Source organism: Macaca fascicularis, chromosome 3 (genome assembly GCF_037993035.2).
Source record: "Macaca fascicularis isolate 582-1 chromosome 3, T2T-MFA8v1.1".
Lineage (NCBI taxonomy): Eukaryota > Metazoa > Chordata > Mammalia > Primates > Cercopithecidae > Macaca > Macaca fascicularis.
Window position 1 is genome coordinate 146,649,794 of NC_088377.1, and position 14,539 is coordinate 146,664,332.

The following is a 14,539-nucleotide window of genomic DNA, read 5'->3' on the forward strand; positions in this document are numbered from 1 at the left end:
CCCCTCTATATGGAGGAGGTTCAGTATGAGGCCCAAAGAAGTAATGGAACTAAGAGATTGAACGTTGCCACCTCAACCATTCACACAACAAGTATTTACTGAGTCCCTTCTGTGTGCTAAGCATGGTCTTGGTACTGGAAACACAGTAAGAAAAAAACACAAGCCAAATTAGGAAACTCGTGTACTGGCTGAAAATATGGGCAATAAGGCAAATAAATGAGGAATCCACACATTCCGTCAGGTTATGAATCCACACATTCAACAGGCTATGAAGAAAAACAAAGCAGAGAAAGGAGATGGATAATGCCAAGGCTGTTCAGGGGAGATCTTTTCTGAGAAGGTGACATTCAGGAGAGGTCTGAAGAAAGGCAGGCATTAAAGTAAGAGAAGTCTGAGGCAAAGGACACAGGAAGTACAAAAATCCTAAGGCAGAAACAGGCTTGCAACTTTGAGAAACTTTAGAAAGAAGCCAGTGTGAATGGTGTAGAATGAATTAGGGAAACCACTGGAGAGTTTGTCAGCTTCAGTGAGGGACACCTCAGGGCATCACTCTACATGGGAAACACAATGGAGATCATTTTGGTGAGGGGGAGTGGGTATAGGGGAAGAAGTTATGCTTTGAACAGTTCTCTCTGGACTGCCAGACAGAGACATACTGGTGAGCAGGAGCTGAAGTGACAGGAGCATGGAGGCTGTGTTACAGCAGCCTAGGCAAGGACTGACAGTGGTGTGGGTCCCCATCGAGTGACACAGAAAGGATTCCAGAAATATCCCACAGGTAAGACCAACATAATCACCCTGTTCTAGGGCCTTTGTCCTTCAGATGTGTTGAGCCAAGATATGCACTATGGCTCTGGCAGCTGAACATCTAAGAGGGATGGATCATCCTCTTCTCAACCTTCAGTGGCTGCCAAATTACTCTAGGAAAAAAGTGTATTGTTTAGCCTGACATTTAGGTTCCTTCAAGCTCCTCAAACCGGCCCCAATCTTTCTTCTACTATGCCCTAACGTGTACATTCTGCCCTAAAGACAGGATCTTCATTGTTTCTCTTGCCACATGCAGTACCATGTGGTCAAGTGCAAGACTCTAGGTTATACCCCTTTCCATGCAGAAAACAAAAAACACCTCCCATGGGGGAGGCTGTCCTTGCTTACCAAATGGCCAAGCTGTGGGCAAAAACTGAGTGCTTCCAAACAAAGGAGATCCTGTCACTGGTACATCCCTAGAATTTGACAATATTAAAACGCTCTGCAAGACCTCCAGTTTCTAACTGATGCAACAGGTGTTGGGGATGGTATGTGTGTTGGACACAGTAAAATTGTGATTATAAATGGAAAAAAAGTGGGAGAAAGGAAAGAGAAGAAGAATACAACAAGGTATCACTCATTTGTTTGTTCATTATTCAATAAATATTTACCTTAGCACTGAATCAGATGCCAAGGATGCAAAGATAAAAACGCACTGCACTCTCTAAGAGTTCACATTCTAATGAGAAGACAATGACAAGAGCACTGCCCATACAACTAAGATGAGCATGGCCAGCAGGAGCAGAGGGGACAGAGAACTAAGCCTGCTGGGGACACAGGAAGCCCTCACCCAGGAGGCAGGCTACTGTGTTGGATCATATCCTGGATCAGGAAAATTTAAGAAGAAAATTTTAGAATTATTGAGGAAATTTGAATATGGAATAAATAATAGATGATATTAGGCCAGGCACGTAGTGGCTCAGGCCTATTATCTTAGCATTTTGGGAAGCCAAGGTGGGCAGATCACTCAAGCCCATAAGTTGAATACCAGCATGGGCAACATGGTAAAACCCTACTTTCTCTACCAAAAAGACAAAAATTGGCCAGGCATGGTGGTGCCGACTGTAGCCCCAGCTACCTGGGGGGCTGAGGTGGGAGGATCACTTGAGCCAGAAAGCAGAGGTTGCAGTGAGCCGAGATCACGCCACTGCACTCCAGCCTGGGCGACAGAGCAAGACCCTGTCTCTATATTATTATATTTAATAATATAAAATTAGTGCTATTCTTACACGTTATAATAGTATTATTGTTACAATGGAGGACATCCTAATTCATCTCTCAGAAGATGAATGCTTAAGTATTTAGGAGTGAAGTATCCTAATATGTGTAGCATGCAGTGTCTGTGTAAAGAAAGTATATGCAATGTGGCAAAATGTTAATTGCTCAATCTATGTGGAGGATACAGAGTTGTTTATTGTACTAGTCTTTCAAAATAAAAAAAAATACAAAGATGCTCTAATAATTCCTTCCTGCACCTTCCTGGATGGTGCTGGCTATGCAGGGATGTACACTCTCCACTGTGGAGACCACTGCTGTAGATGATGGGGACCTGTGGAAACTGTGAGCAGGGGAATACACTGATCGGGTAAGCATACTGCAAAGACACTCTAGCAGCACCATGGAAGGGCATGCTGAAAGGCAGGTGGGGAGAAAAGCTGGAGAGAACACAAAGCCAAGAGACCAGTAAGGAGCCTCCGTAACAGCAGAGGCAAGCAATGACAGTGCCCACTGTAGGGCCAAGGCAAGCAGGACCCCTACTTATGAGGTATGACTAGCAAAACGAGATGATTTACTGGATGTGAGAGAAAAAAGGGGGACATACTGATGATCAAGTTTCTCACTGACGCAACAAGAAATGGTGGTAACAAGCGCAGGAAATACAGCATGTGTAGCAGGTTGGCAGGGTGAGTTGTATTCTGGTTTTTAACATGTAAGGTTTGAAGTTTCCTGTGACAGAGATGGAGCTGTCATGTAAACAACAGGGTAAGTTTTATGACTTGCCTGGGCCTCGATGGTGACCACGTGGTAACAAGCAGCAATTGTGCTCCTTTACATGGATTGTGATGACCAAGGCAACTTACATTCAATGGGAAATTTTTCAATATATTATTGTATGTTATTTATCTACCTTTGCCATTGACCTGTTGTATTTAACTCAGTGCTACTAACAACCCTAGAGGTAGCCATTTCTTTCCTTTGATAGAGGAATAAGCCAAGGCTCAGACAGGATAAGAAACCAAAGTTCCACAGTTATTAAGTTCTGAGCTGGGGATTAATCTGATGATACGTGGGTGCCTCTCGGTGTCTGCGGGGAACTGGTTCCAGGACATCCTGAGGACACCGAAATCCACAGATGCTCAAGTCGCTGATATAAAATGGTATAGTGCTTGCATGCAACCTACATACATCTTCCTATATACTTTAGTTGATCTCTAGTTATTTATAATACCTGCTACAATGTAAATGGTATGTAAATAGTTGTTATACTGTATTGTTTAGGGAATAATGACAAGGGGGAAAAGTCTGTACATGTTCAATAAAGACACAGGTTTTTTTTTTTCCCCTCCAACTGTTTTCCATCTGAGGCTGGCTGAGCACATGGATGTGAAATCCACAGATGTAAAACCCATGGATACGGAGGGTTGGCTGTAACTGAAGCCACTGCAGCCTAAGCTAATACTTGCAAACTAAGTACAAATAAAAAAGGTACTTTGGTCTGGTCATGGTGGCTCACACCTGTAATCCCAGCACTTTGGGAGGCTGGGGAGGGCGGATCACCTGAGGTCAGGCATTGGAGACCAGCCTAGCCAACATGGTGAAGCTCCGTCTCTACTAAAAATATAAAAATTAGCCAGGCATGGTGACAGGCGCCTGTAATCCCAGCTATTCGGGAGACTGAGGCAGGAGAATTGCTTGAGTCCAGGAGGCAAAGGTTGCAGTGAGCTGAGATTGCACCACTGCACTCCAGCCTGGGCAACTAGACTGAGACTGTCTCAAAATAAATAAATAAATAAATAAATAAATAAATAAATAAAATAGAAATAATTAAAAAGATACTTTGTAAATTACTTTCTATATGAAACTTCGGCCGGGCGCGGTGGCTCACGAGGTCAGGAGTTTGAGATCAGCCTGACCAACATGGTGAAAACCCGTCTCTGCTGAAAATACAATAATTAGCCAGGCGTGGTGGCACATGCTTGTAATCCCAGCTACTCAGGAGGCTGGGGCGGCAGAATCGCTTGAATCCGGGAGGCAGAGGTTGCAGTGAGCTGAGATCACGCCACTGCACTCAAACCTGGGCAACAGAGCAAGACTCAATCTCAAAAAGAAAAAAGAAACCTCAAGAGAAAAATTGAACTGCAACAGCAACAATAAATCTGGATAAGGTACATCTCGCTACTGCCCTTTCCCAGACATGAACCTACATTCTATGTAAGCACCTTCAAACACTCCCTATACAGGGGAACAGGAGCTGACCACGTCCAGCCAAGTAAAGAAAGCAAATCCTTAGGAGGATTCATCATAGCCAGCGTGTAACAAAGCCAGCTCACTTAGCGTGCAATTCCAGACTCTGGAACCAAAGGGGCTGTATAATGTCTTGGGTGGTTTGCACGGCTGGCTCATCAATTACTCACTGTGTGTTAAACAGTCTTGTCAGCAGAGGGAGCAGAGGAGGTTTCAGAGCTTTTCCACCATGAGTCAGAATGGAAACCAACTGTGTTACCCAGTTTCACTTACTAGAGTCACTCAGCATTGACTCCCAAAATAAAGGTTTGAATAAGTCAAGCCTTCTTAGGTAGACAAGAACACAAGAGCCAACCTATAATCTGTCATCACATCTAAATCCATGCCAATTCCTTGAAAATTACAATCCTGGGCCCGTTATCAATAGTAGGGTCCTATAATCAGGAACAAATATCAAAAGACAATATGACACTTCTTTCTCAATAGAGTCAAAGAGGAGGTATACTTTTCTTGAATAGAAACAAAACAAAACAAAAAAAACTATAATAATATCAGATAGAAGAAGATACAAATGATAAACTAAACTACACATTCTAGAAAGATGTAGTTTTACATCTTTTTACAAAAACCTTTTTACAAAAACCTTCCAGTTTTTGCAAATGATGCTGCTGACTATAAATATATTAAAAATGAGAACTGATCAGAAATAAGATTTGGTATGCAGAGAGCAAGAGATAGTCTAGTGGCATAGAACATGTATTTAAATCACATTACTTCTTCATGAGTATAAAAGTAATAAAAATGATTAGCACACACAAACAGGGCTTGGCCACTTCCAGCCAGTTCCTTCATAGCATTTGTTAACGGCACGTCCCTGGAGTCAGTAATGGCAGACAGTTGATGGGAAGAACACTTACCTTTTGGCAAATCCCCAGTACTGGAGGCTGAAACCGTCCTGCTTCTGTCATGGGATGGACTGCTCTCCTCTTGCTCAGTAAGTGGTGATCCCTCAGAAAGCACAGAGCCGCAGGCCACAGGTTCTAAGGATCCAGAGAACAACGAGGTGGAAAACTCTGGGAACTGTGACTCGGGAATTTTATGTCGTCCATTTGGCAATTCACCATTGAATTGTTCATAGGAGCTGCTATATGTGTAATCACTTTCTGCATTTGGCTCATCAAGATTATATTCCTCAGGATTTGGGCAGTCTTCTTCGTCATCCTCTTCATCGTCCAGTTGCTGCTCCAGTGAGAATGGGCCATTCTCAATATGGCCATTGGTTTTAGGTGATTCTATCCACGTAGGGTCTATGTTCGCAAGTTCCTGATCTACATCATCTTCATCTTTTTCAATGTTTTCTTTCTCAGCATCTTCTTTCTCTTCCTGGTCCTCAGCTTCACCTTAAGAAGTTGATGGGTCAAGAATAAGAACTTGTTACTGTCCTTAATACGGCCTCACTAAGTACTTATCTCCATCAATAAAACACGTTTTGAATGTGTTTAACTTATGTACCACCTAGTAAACACCTCTTTGCTTTTGGGGTAAAAGCTTCAGGTTTTCTAAATCTCATTTTTCATTCATTTAATAATTGGCCTGCTCTTATAAGAAAAAGTTACCCTTAAGGGAAAATAACTCTTTCTAAATAAAGTTGCACTTCCATTTCTACCTTCTACAATCTTCAGAAATAGACTTGTGGTGCATTACAGTTAGGTAAAAAGTTAATGACAAAATAAAGCACCATCATTAGCATGACAGAAACATGGTATTTCTCAGACGTTTTACATTTTTTAAAAACTATTTTGAAATGTTAACATATTTCTGGCATACAGTTCACAAATGATGAAGTACAAGGCTGTCTCCCATATTTCCCAGTAGGGAGTTGGAGAGAATCGGACTTGTCATCTGCAGCAGCAGCACAAATCAGCCCCCAAGCTGACTGGGTAGGACCCTACTAATGGAGCTCTGAGGACCCCATGCAGCACAGGTTCGAGGCCCCACTGACCATTGTCCTTTGCAGTCTCTGTCTCAGCCGCCTCCTCTAATCCTGTTGTTTTTAGTTTCACCTCTGGGCAGTATTCGCCATCCTGGTCATTGGAAGGTGCAGCTGAGGTGATGTTTTCTTCTATTATTTTCCTTTCAGCTTCTCGCTCCAATTCTTCTATCTCCTGCAGGCGTTTCTCCAATAACTCAGCCTGCCTCTTCTGTTTCTTTTTCAGTTTTTTCTTTTTGTTTTTAGATATTTTTCCTATCTATAACATGTTAAGAAAAGACCACAGGTCAGTTTTCTTCTTTTTAAAGTACCACATGATAGTATAACTGCTAGCAGCACGGCAAATACCAATAAATTCTGCTTTCTCATGCCATATTCTACTAAAATCCCAAACCCAGACAGATCTACTTTGTGGTAAGGCTTACAGTAAAATCAAAGGGAAAGCAGTGCTGACTGATCTCACGTGCTGGGTCTACCACCAGGTCCTACCCTCAAAGGGATAGAGCTTAAATCCAGTAAGTCTTCACCATTCAAACCCTAAGAGAACTGAAGTTTGAAATTCTCTTGGCCTTAAAGGAGAAGCTCCTCTTGCAAGTTTTATTTGCTGCTGTCTATATACAAAGTAACAACATCCCACCTCCTCAATGCCAAAAGTGAAACAGGTGCCTGAGCAGGTGTATGTCACTGTGTGTCTGGGGCTCACATATGAAGCTCTTAGCAGCCAAGACAACATGAATTCTAAGAGATAAGCCTATTCAGCAAAGGGAAAAAAGAAAAAGCCACAGCTTTTGTCTGCCTCCCATCATGGCCACCCGACTTGCCAAGCACTGGCAATGAAAGACTCCAACCTTTCAAACAATCAGTGAACTCAGGCAGCTCAAGCCAGGGAAAAACTATGGGAAACAATCCGGGCGTCTCAGCAGGCCAGGAAGCGTAATTATTACAGCTTCCTCTTGTTCCAGAACTTACATTCCAAATCAAGGGCTGTCTCAGTAAACATAGTGTTTTGCTGTTGTTTTGTTTTTGGTTTATTTTTTCTTTGAGACTGAGTCTCGTTCTGTTGCCCAGGCTGGAGTGCAGTGGTGTGATCTCAGCTCACTGCAACCTCCACTTCCCGAGTTCAAGTGATTCTCATGTCTCACGCCCTCAGGTAGCTAGGAGTACAGGTGCACGCCATCACACCCAGCTGATGATGATGATGATGATATTATTATTATTGACACGGAGTCTCGCTCTGTCGCCCAGACTGGAGTGCAGTGGCGTGATCTCGGCTCACTGCAACCTCCACCTCCTGGGCTCAAGCGATTCTTCTGCCTCAGCCTCCTGAGTAGCTAGGATTACTGGTGTCCACCAGCACACTCGGCTAGTCTTTGCATTTTTGGTAGAGATGGGGTTTCACCATGTAGGCCAGGCTGGTCTCGAATTCCTGACCTCAAGTGATTCAGTGGCCTCGGCCTCCCAAAGTGCTGGGATTACAGGCATGAGCCACCACACCCAGTATCTAACAAGGACATACGGTTTTGACGGGACCACAAAATAGATCAGTCTCTTTCTTATTTAATATCTGCATGGAAAAAAATTAGAACAACAGCTTCAGAAAAACAGGTAACTTAGCAGCCAATCAGAAATAATGTAAAGCGATTTTGAAATAAAAATACTTCAACTGCATCACCTCACATTTCACTGAACTTGGCCAACGACAGTCCAGAAAATGCATAAAGAAGACAATCTTTGAAAGGCTCTAACTATCCCAACTCTGCAAAGATACGAAAAATTAACAAGACAGACTGGACGTGGTAGCTCACGCCTGTAATCCCAGAACTTTGGGAGGCCGAGGTGGGCAGATCACTTGAAGTCAGGAGTTCGAGAACAGTCTGGCCAACACGGTGAAACCCCATCTCTACTAAAAATACAAAAATTAGCTGGGTGTGGTGGCGGGTGACTGTAATCGCAGCTACTTGGGAGGCTGAGGCACAAGAATTGTTTGAACCCGGGAGGGGGAGGTTGCAGTGAGCCAAGATGGCACCACTGCACTCCAGCCTGAGTGGCAGAGCAAAACTCAGTATCAAAAAAAAAAAAAATTAACAAGACAGTAAGTCTTACCTATTTGAGGATACACAACTTTTATAAATGTGTTCACCCTTTAAATACACAACTTTTTAATAATTTGAACAACTCAATAATAAATGGTCTCTTTTGACATGGTGCATATAAAGTAATATGTGTAAGTACTTACAGGTTTCTGCTGTGGAGCCGTACTCACTAAAACAAAATGAAACAAAATCGACATTTAGCAGAAAACAGACACATACCTTCACGTAGGTCATTCGAATTGCAAAGTGAAATAATTATTGTCTTTTAATGGCTATCCAACTTCAAAAACTATTAATCAGAGCTTCTTAATCACAGGAATCTAGAGAAAGTTTATGCACTGAAACAAATGAGTGACTCTTGAAGGCAGAGCAGAAGTTGCTCACACTGAGCCATTTCTCTTATTTATCTAAAATGAAATACTAATACATCTCAAAAACAGTCAAGCCCAAAGCACCAACAGATAAGAAAATGGGAAAGAATTCATATATATCAGTCATTAAACCAAATTTGTTTAAAATATAATGAAATGAACAATTTAGATTAGATGTACATCTATATTTGAAATCTATTTTGCAAGCTTTCTACAATTTAAATCAAATACTGCAGTTGGTATGCAGCAAACAGTCTGGGAATCACATGATTAAACCCCTACACCAGGGCCAAAAGTTTGACAGGCTGGGTCCATGATCTAAACAACACCCTGATGGCAGTAAAGGAGATGTGAAGAGAGCCCCAGGCAGTCCCAGGAGCCTCAGCCCTTTACTATACATGCTTGCCTGACAACACACAAGGCACAGACCACGGTGTCGAAGAGTGAGAAGCACAGTCCACACTTCACTGCACCACCACCCCGAACCCAGCCCAGAAGTAAAAATATCCCAATACTCAGGTCACTTGGTCTTCTTCCCCCACCATCAGGCCTTTTCTAACTAACTCCAAATCTGTTGATAAAACTCAGATTGACATAGCTATGCTAAATGGACAACAGGAATTACTGTAACAAAACTGAAGCTAGAAAAATATTCTGATGACTAAAGGTCAGCTACAGGAAAGCTGTTACTATGTTCTCCTCTGCAGAGAAGTGGGCAACAGAAAAAAATGTTCAAATATAGATGAAGCAGCAACTACAAATTTAAATGGCCTTTTAAAGGGGGACAAAAGTAAATAATTTTAACATTAAAATATAATGTAGCTGGGGTATTTTCCATTTCAAGAAAAGGGTGCAGTTATTTCCAGCAATTAAACTTTTCCAAAAAGTTCCTTATATGTAACATTTGATTCAGATACCTTCAACAACTGCAACTTTGCAAGCTCACAACGCCCCCAAACTGAAATGAAGCTAGCTCAGCTCCCTCACCTGCAGACCCTGAAGGAGGAGGAGCACCTGCTTTCTGCCACTCAGTGGCCTCAGCTGCCATTCTTCTCACATAGGCATCATCCACACACATCAAGATGTTTTCTGGCTTTATGTCAGTATGAATGATCTTGCACTTACTGTGTAGATAATCTAACCCTTGAAGGACCTGGATATAGTAAAATCAAGAGAGAAGATAAGCTATTAATACTTCATTATATAACTTTTATTTATTTGAAAAACATGTAATACGATGACAAGGTACAAAGTTTGATAAACACAAAAGGATATTTAGTAAAAATCTCCCTCCCATGACTACCTGCATAGGAATCCAGCTCTCCTTTCTATAAGCAACAAATATGTATAATTTCAGAGATTATTTATGCTCATGGAAGCAAATGCATCTACATACAGTTGAACCTTGAACAACATGGGTTCACTTATACCCATATTTTTTCTTCCACCTCTGCCACCTGAGACAGCAAGACCAACCCCTCAGCCTACTCAATGCGAAGATGATGAGGATGAAGACCTTTATGATGATCTACTGAATATGATCTATCTACTTAATGAATAGTAAGTATATTTTATCTTCCTTATGATTGTCTTAACATTTTCTTTTCTCTAGCTTACTTTATTGTAAGAATATGCTATATAACACGTTAATCAACTGGTCATGTCATCAGTAAGGATTTTGATCAACAGTATGCCAGTAGTCAAGTCAGAAGCCAGATCCGGATTTTCAACTCCATTGGAGGGGGTTGGTCAGTACCTCTAACCCTTGTGCTGTTCAAGCGTCAACTATACATACTTCAATAACAACTATATTCACGTATCATACAGTTGACCCCTTTAGGTATAGAATTCAATGGGTTTTAGATGTGCGACTATCACTACTATTTATTTTTTAAATTTTTATTTATTTTTTAATTTTTAATTTTTTTTATTTTTTTGAGACAGAGTCTCGCTCTGTCACCCAGGCTGGAGTGCAGTGCGCGATCTCAGCTCACTGCAACCGCTGCCTCCCAGACTCAAGCAATTCTCCTGCCTCAGCCTCCCAAGGAGCTGGGATTACAGGCATGTACCATCACGCCTGGCTAATTTTTTTGTATTTTTAGTAGAGACGGGGTTTCACCATATTGGCCAGGCTGGTCTCGAACTCCTGAGCTTTGTGATCCACCTGCCTTGACCTCCCAAAGTGCTGGGATTACAGGCGTGAGCCACCGCCCCTGGCAACTATCACCACTATTTAAATGACAACACTTTCATTGCTCCAAAAAGAAACAACATATTCATTAGCATTCACTCCCCATATCCCTCCTACCCCATCTAACCCTTAGCAACCACTCATCTACTTGCTGATTCTGAACATTTCCTATAAATGGAATCATATAAAGTATTTTTTGTAACTGGCATCATGTTTTCAAGTTTGACTCTTGTGCTGAATGTATTAGTACTTCACTTATTTTTATTGGCAAATAGTATTCCACTGTATGGAGATAAAATATTTTGCTTATTCCTTCACTTCATGAACATTTGGGTTATTTTCACTTTAGGGGCTATAAAAATAATACTGCCATACTGCTATTCACACTTGCGTATACATTTTTGTGTGAACATACTTTTTTTTTGAGGGGAGGTATATACCTAGGAGTTACCATAATTAGCTCATATCGTGCCTCTATATTTAGCTTTTTGATAAACTGCTAAAGTGTTTTCCACAGTGGCTGCATCATTTTACATTCCTATCACCAGTGTATGAGGGTTCCAATTCTTCACCCTGAACAACACTATCTTTTTTACTTTATCCACCCAAGTGGATATGCAGTATCTCATTACAGTTTTGATCTATATTTCCCTGATGGCTAATGACGTCCATACATTTTTAACACTGCAAGAGAAGGGGGGCTTGATTTAAATAGAAAATAGCCTTAGTATCTAGACAATGCTACAGCATCATACTAAAAGAAAGTGATGAACCAAGATATTCATATTTATCATATTAAAACAATCAATCAAAAACTTACAGTGTCAGTGACCTGAATACAAGGTCAATGTTTTTCTATAATTATTTCCACTGGAGAATAATTTTTTCAATTATTTCCATAAACAAAATTTATTTTTACAAAACAGATCACGTTCTCATATGAGCATTAGAAATTCCAAATGTTAAGCAAATATTACATCAATCACCATTCAAATAATGAATCGAATGGGCATTTTGTTCACAAGAGACAGGAAGTGTTATATGTTTCACATCATCCAACACTGAAATATTCCCAGTTTAATCGACAGTCTGTTATCAGGAAGGCATCTGATCAACAGCAGGCTATTAGTAGTTAGCCTACTGTTAGTAGAAGTTTAAAGTAGCATTATGTAAGTGAGAGGGAACAAAGATTTTACAAGGAAAATGAAAACAGGAGTATCTGTCTCTTAAAAAGGATCAAAATGCCTACAAACATTTAAAACAACTTTACCTTAGGGAGTATTTTTATATATATTCACTGAATGTGCATCGGCTGAGGTCCTATCACATGCCATTATTCCAGGTGTTTGATATATAAAAGCTCCCAGGCTTCATGTTGCTTACAGTCCTCATATCCTCACAGAGCTTACCAATTCAGGACAGGAAATGAGTATGAGCGGTGGGGGAATTGGCCAAAAAAAAAACCAAGATGAATCATGGGCATGGCAAATATTATTTAATAAGATATTGACAAGTTCCTGGTAAGCACCAGTAAAGTAGATAAAACTAGGATAAGATTTTAAGACTTTTGATTTTTTGCCTTAGAATATTTACTGTTTTGGACAATACTGCAATTAGGATATGTTTAAATTACATTTAAAATGTCAAGGCTGTGCTCGGCCTTGCCTTGTAATCCCAGCACTTCGGGAGGCCGAGGCAGGCAGATCGCTTGAGGCCAGGAGTTCAAGACCAGCCCGGCAAATATGGTGAAACCCTGTCTCTACTAAAAACACAAAAAAACTGCACAGGCATAGTGGCACAGGCATGGTAGCACACGCCTGTAATCCCAGCTATGCAGGAGGCTGAGGCACAAGGCAGAGGTCACAGCGAGCTGACATCATGGCACTGCACTCCAACCTAGGCAACAGAAAAAACCTCTGTCTCAAAAGAAAAAAAAAATAAAATGTCAAAGGACCAATAGTAAGAAAGATAACATTATGTAAAATATTTCCATGGAGAACATGGTTACACTCTTGAAGGAAACACAATCCAATGGGCTCATGTTATTCAATGACATTCATGCATCTTCCTGGTGCAAACTGAATAATATGTGGAGTTTTACATCTGAACAGCCAAAGAGATTCTAAAAAGTACAAGAAATTAATGGAGAGGCACACTGATGTCATCCAGCCCACAGAGGTCAAAGGAATACAATTTTTGAAAAATATTGGCTTTCCGACTAAAATTGTATTTCGGTATCAAATATTATCTCAAGGTAAAAATGTCAGTACTTTTCTTTCCTAAAATATCTTTGATCATTTTCTCACGCACAAGAATTTGTTTCTTTCACAGTTCAAAGGCTGATTCGCTGTGCAGGAGGCTACACAGTTAAGACTTAATGTGCCTCAGTGTGCAATGCATTCACATGAGGTCCCAATGACGATGCACCTTATGACAAGCAAGAAGTGATCTCAGTAAAAATTTAAAGTTCAAGATTTTAAAAAAATATTGGCTATTGCACTCAACTGGGCTAACTACCCTTAAACAGCAATGGGCAATACACACAAGGAAAATACTTTGCCACGGGGACAAATAAAGTTAGTTAAGATAATTCAAACCATTAAAGGAAATGGCAACAGGGCAGTGTTAAAAACATGACCTTGGACTCAGACTGCTCTTAAACTACTGCTCAACCATTTACTCATTGTGTTACCCCTGGGCAAGCTGTTTCAGCTGTTTGAGCTTTCATTCTTGTCTATAAGAGAGGGAAACATACTGTTACACACAAATATAGCAATAAGCATTAATCTATGGAGGCCGGGTGTGGAAGCTCACACCTGTAATCCCAGCACTTTATGAGGCAGGCAGATCACGAGGTCAGGAGATCAAGACCATCCTAACATGGTGAAACCCCGTCTCTACTGAAAATACAAAAAAATTAGCCGGGTGTGGTGGCGGGCACCTGTAGTCCCAGTGACTGGGGAGGCTGAGGCAGGAGAATGGCATGAACTCGGGAGGCAGAGCTTGCAGTGAGCTGAGATTGAGCCACTGCACCACTCCAGCCTGGGCAACAGAGCCAGATGGAAAACTCACAAAAACAAAGTCTAGCACACAAGAAACTTAAATGGTAAAACTTATCTAAGTTAGAAGACTTATACTGATACTGACTTACTGAATTATGATTTTCCATCACTTTTTAAAAAAATTAATTTATTTTTAGAGATGGGATCCCATTATGTTCCCCAGGCTGGAGAGCAGTGGCTATTCAGAGGTGTAAGCATAGCACACTGTAGCCCCAAGTGCCGAGACCAGCTCGATCAGGGAGAACGTAATCCATTGGCACTAAAGGAATTAAAGACACACACAGAAATATAGAGGTATGAAGTAGGAAATCAGGGGTCTCATAGCCTTCAGAGCTGAGAGCCCCGAACACAGATTTAACCACATATTTATTAACAGTAAACCAGTCATTAGCATTGTTTCTATAGGTATTAAATTAACTAAAAGTATCCCTTATGGGAAACAAAGGGATAGGCCAAATTAAATGAATAGGTTGAACTAGTTAACTGCAGCAGGAACACGCCCTTAAGACTTAGATCACTCATGCTATTGTTTGTGGCTTAAGAATGCCTTTAAGTGGTTT

At 41.0% G+C, this 14,539-nt stretch overlaps 1 protein-coding gene across 13 annotated transcripts in view; it reads right to left on the reverse strand.

Annotated features, from left to right (window-relative positions):
- The window catches only part of SRPK2 (SRSF protein kinase 2), a 290,349-nt gene that overhangs the window by 22,541 nt on the left and 253,269 nt on the right, over positions 1–14,539 (reverse strand). For all 13 annotated transcript variants that reach the window (XM_045387524.3, XM_045387523.3, XM_065541063.2 and 10 more), the window contains 4 exons: positions 9,714–9,879; positions 8,499–8,524; positions 6,275–6,521; positions 5,190–5,672 (listed from right to left, as the gene is read on the reverse strand). In XM_045387524.3, the coding sequence (XP_045243459.1) occupies positions 5,190–5,672; positions 6,275–6,521; positions 8,499–8,524; positions 9,714–9,879 (922 nt within the window). The remainder of the gene's footprint in view (positions 1–5,189; positions 5,673–6,274; positions 6,522–8,498; positions 8,525–9,713; positions 9,880–14,539) is intronic.